We start from the raw sequence: 4,691 nt of genomic DNA, 5'->3' as shown, positions 1-4,691 counted from the left end.
ATTCGCTATAAATAAAAGGAAAATAAACTGAATCTTCGGTGTGATTATATTTTTCTACATAACAGAAAGTTGTCAAACTCTTAATACTTACTGTTAATTTCCATTATTCCAGTTGGGAAAATATTTGTAATATTGTATTCTTACTATATTTAACGTAGTACTTGATTACATTTTTTATATCTTAGTCGGCTTTTTGTCAATTCTATCTATATATTTGGCCACAATTCGATATAATTATTCTTTTAAACGGTTTTCCTGTTTTCGTACCAAATTCTTCGATCTAATGAATATCGGAAGATACATTCATGTATATATAGATTATTATGTAGAATATATTTCAAATAACGACTATTACATTTCAATTAATTACTTCTTTTAACTCGTGGTAAAAAATAAATTTTTGAATATTTATAAAAGGAATGTACTATAATTGTGGGAGCATATTTTAAATAATTTTTTAATTGCCCCGGTAGATCTCAAATATTAATGTATTTAATGCTTTTACGTTTACAACATTTTAAAATATAGCTTACTTTAAGCTTAATTAAAAGACAAATTAAATTTATAGTTTAATTTCTATATTTGTTTATTATTTTGGTAGGGAAAAGATGTGCTACATTAAATAAATAGTTAAAAATAAAACGTAATAAGGGGTGTAATACGTTATTATGCAAAGTTTTAAGGAGTAATTTTTTCACAAAATATAAATGAATGTTCTAAAAAATAATTACATAGAGAAATACTTAAAATATGTAAATTCGTTAATTGGTGTAATATATTTACTGACATTATTAAAATATATTTACTTTGTAAATGTTAGAGAGACCTGCAATAACTTTTCCAAATACTACGTGTTTCCCATCTACTGTTTTCAACTGTCTGAAAGTAAGATTAAATTTGGAATTGCTTGTATTTTCATTTTCGCTACACATGGATAAAATGCCGAGACCAGCATGTCGTAAGTTATAATTTTCATTCTCAAATGATTCTCCGTATATAGAGATTCCTCCACTTCCGTTGAATTTTGTAACATCTCCACCTTGACACCAGTAGCCCGAAACAATTCGATGAAACGGTGTGTTTCTATTAAGAAATAAATATTTTATTCATTATATTTCATTTATTGCAACTTCATAATATTTATATTGTATTTAAAATGTAATTTTATCTTCGTCCTAGTAAACAATTTTCCTGAAGACATACATTCTTTCAAGAAGTTATCTTATTTCTGTTGTTTTATTAAGGGGTCATTCTAGTGTGACGACCGAAAAATTAAGCAGTTTTCAATGATTATTTTTTCAGTGAATACAAAATTATAAGTATAAAACTTTTTATGGTTTATTAAGATATTATAAACAATATAATATAATATTAAAAGTATTAAAATTAATTTTTTCAAAAAAAGATGTCTCGATGGCGCAGGTGATTTATTTTATCTCGTATACTTATCTGAAACAAAACTTGGGGTATACATACATAAGGAGAAGAATTTTCATGCTCTGGGGTTCAGTCTACAGAGCAGTCTCGCGTATAGATTTTACTCTAAGAGTGGAAACTTTGATATTCATTATCAGCAAGATCGGAATATATTCCCTTTCGAAGCATTGCACTATGTTACTAATTGTAAGTACGTTATACGTACATAAGTATCAAATGGACAATCGTGTCTTGTAAGACTCCCCTGCGTACTCGGGTAAATTCCGAAAAGGATATTCTTGCCCAGGCAGGAATTGATTTGTATTCAACATTGTAATTTGTAACTTTTATTATATTCGAACATAGTTTAGTTGAATTATATTCGCTTACTTCAATTGAAAAACCCATCCTGAGTAATATCAGTAGCGTAACCAAGGAAAATCCAAAACGACATACCTTTACCGCTCAAGGTATATCATTTAATTGCAACATACGAGGTCTACCTACTTACATTTAACCTAGTGGCTCCCGGTGTTACTCATATACTGCTTCGTCCACGAACACTCGTTTTAGTGGCTTCCGGCGTTAGCCATACGTATGTCCGTTCGTCCACGAAAGCTAACCTAATAACTCTCAGCGTTAGCCATACACCGGTTTGTCCACAACCTCTTATTCTAGTGACTCGCGGTGTTAGCCACACACTGGTTCGTCCACAAAAACTATTCTAAAAGCTCTCGGTGTTAGCCATACGTCAGTCCGTCCGTAAACTCTTATCCTTTGGCTCCCGGTGTTAGCCCTACATCGGTGCGTTTAACTTTCCCAGCCATAATACCATTTTAACCATAAAACCCAGACTCCGCACGCCGTGCTCTGCACCCCGGGCCTCGCAGCGCGTAACACTTTCCATTAAATTTTAATGATAATAAATATCCTCGAAATATGCTTATTGTTAGTTACTTGTACGATAAACCATTATATCCACGACACAGTCCCGCAAAATTTGCGCATGTTCGAGGTACAACATCATCATAAAGTTCAAATTGGATATATCCTAACTTCTGTTTATCTCCTTTGGATTCAATTTGAATTTCAAAGAAACATCGAGTTCGAATTGATGGATTTAATTTTTTCAACATTGATAAATCTTTAACCATGCAATTATCTTGCAACGATGGTGGTCCAATAACTTGCATTGCCGGTTCTTGTTGATACCTGCATAATTAAAAATGTGTTATGTTAGCATACATTACATGTAAAACAATTATAATATAATGTATAATTTGTTTTATTTTGTACATTTTATATCTTTATTTAATCAATGAATTTGCCTTCTTATATTGCCGTAGGTAGATACTTTACCAAGCCTTGCATATTTGGAAACTTTAACATTAGTATAAATGAAAAGCAAATTTTATCATTGGTAGCCTAAAATATTCACGTAAAGAAATTATATTTTAAAAAGTAGTTCAATTTTACGTTTAATTATAGCGATATAAGGAAAAGAAACAAACATTTTATGACGTATATTCGAAAATATACAGTCTTTCGATAGTAAAATAGTAACACTTTGCCTTTGTCTATGCTGCGTTTTCTTTTTTGCTTCCTTCCAACTCTGTATTAACTCTCCAGCAGGGTAGTAACTACCAACACTACGAATTTTTTGTAGCAATATTTTATTATTTTTCATATGTGATTTATTAATTATATCCGGATTTGGAAGATTTGATGTATATTTAATCTTTGGTAACCAACAATCAACGTTTCCCTATAATTCAAGTGCAATAGAAATAAATTAACTATTTATATTGACATATCGTAAGCTTTTAACTACATTAAACAAAAACAAAATTACAATTTAGTTTTATTTTTGGAAAGTGCATTTTTTATTACACTATAATATTGAAATTTATTACTGTAATGACAAATTCACTGTTGTAAAAACGACAAGAAGCAATAGCGCAGTATTAAAAGAATGACAAAATGTTGAGATGAAAAAGAAATGAAATAGTAGAATATGACAGTAAATCAACAATAAAAAGTAACGATAAACAAAAATATTGTTGATTACAAAATTTCTCCTGCTTACACCCAGTCGCACAATTATGTTCATCCGTCTTAATAAATCCATGTTGTCTCTGTCTAGCTGCTGTGTTCGATTCATATCAATGATCATATTACGCTTTTTATAATAAGTGTCTACTTCAAATTTTGGTGGTTTATTATCAACTTTAGCTACAGCTTGAGCAATCCTTCGTTTATATTTTCTGTACGTTTTTAGGTCCATGGTTTCCTTGTGCTTTTAATGGTTATTTTTCATTTCGTGACATTATTTTATTATAATTTATTTAGTTTATTAGGTCGTTCGGAAAGTTCTGTCGGATTTCCTCGCCTGAACTCAAATAATTATATTTCCACCAAAAATTAACATATGCATTCAAAATAAATACCATTACAATTGATACACTACGGTTAATGTTTCACTAATTTATTTATGCCGTCTACAAAACGTAGGCAAGACAGAGAAAATGGATAAGTGAGTTCCGTTCATTAACGAATGCTTCGTGTCTCTATTTACTCCATCCATGGTTCTGTGCAGCGGTAACTCTTTGCGGTCCTATATCGAGTCTGACTCGACACAGGAAATTTTGCCTTCAGATATCGTACAACGATAAATTATAAACGATAACGAACCATTTTTTAATGCTTTAATATTATACTGACACTTAATATTTTGTAACTAATATTACGCTGAAACATTGAAATAAAGGCAAACTACACAGTGCTGCCCGACAGTGGCCAAATGAGTACGGAGTAACTGGATTCTTCAAACCGCAAAGAGGTAAAGACCATTTCCTTGACAGAATTGTTACCTACGACGAAAATTGGCTACTTTATGATAATCGAAAGAAACCTGGGCAGTGGTTGGATCTTAACGAACCACCTAGACACTTTGCAAAATTTAAAGCACATTTGAAAAAGATAATGCTATCTGTTTGGTGGTCTCCTGACGGAATTATTCACTATAATTTTTTGAAAAAATGCGGAAACGATTATGGTAAATGCATACTGCAACGAACTTAGCGAAATGCATCAAATGTTGTCAATTATTCGTACAGCACTAGTCAACAGAAGAGATCTGATTCTTTTGCATGATAATGTCGGATTACACGTATTATTAATTACAGTGCAAAAGTTAAACGATTTGGGACATGAGACTCTACAATATCCGCTCACACAGATTATCATCTGTTCAAACATTTTCATCATTTTTCCAA

General features: G+C 31.2%; 1 protein-coding gene across 1 annotated transcript; it reads right to left on the bottom strand.

The window, feature by feature from the left end:
- Nucleotides 1-202: 202 nt before the first annotated feature.
- Nucleotides 203-3,700, bottom strand: LOC108573999 (peptidyl-prolyl cis-trans isomerase E-like). The gene is made up of 4 exons (XM_017936501.1): nt 3,503-3,700; nt 2,988-3,181; nt 807-1,083; nt 203-280 (listed from the first exon to the last, which is right to left on the bottom strand). Exons 1-4 carry the CDS (start codon nt 3,698-3,700, stop codon nt 203-205), a joined length of 747 nt encoding a protein of 248 aa, XP_017791990.1.
- Nucleotides 3,701-4,691: the final 991 nt, after the last annotated feature.

Source organism: Habropoda laboriosa, unplaced genomic scaffold (genome assembly GCF_001263275.1).
Source record: "Habropoda laboriosa isolate 0110345459 unplaced genomic scaffold, ASM126327v1 scaffold20, whole genome shotgun sequence".
NCBI classification, from domain to species: Eukaryota; Metazoa; Arthropoda; class Insecta; order Hymenoptera; family Apidae; genus Habropoda; species Habropoda laboriosa.
Note: the sequence above shows the minus strand (reverse complement) of the source record. Positions and strands in the feature narration are given on the sequence as shown.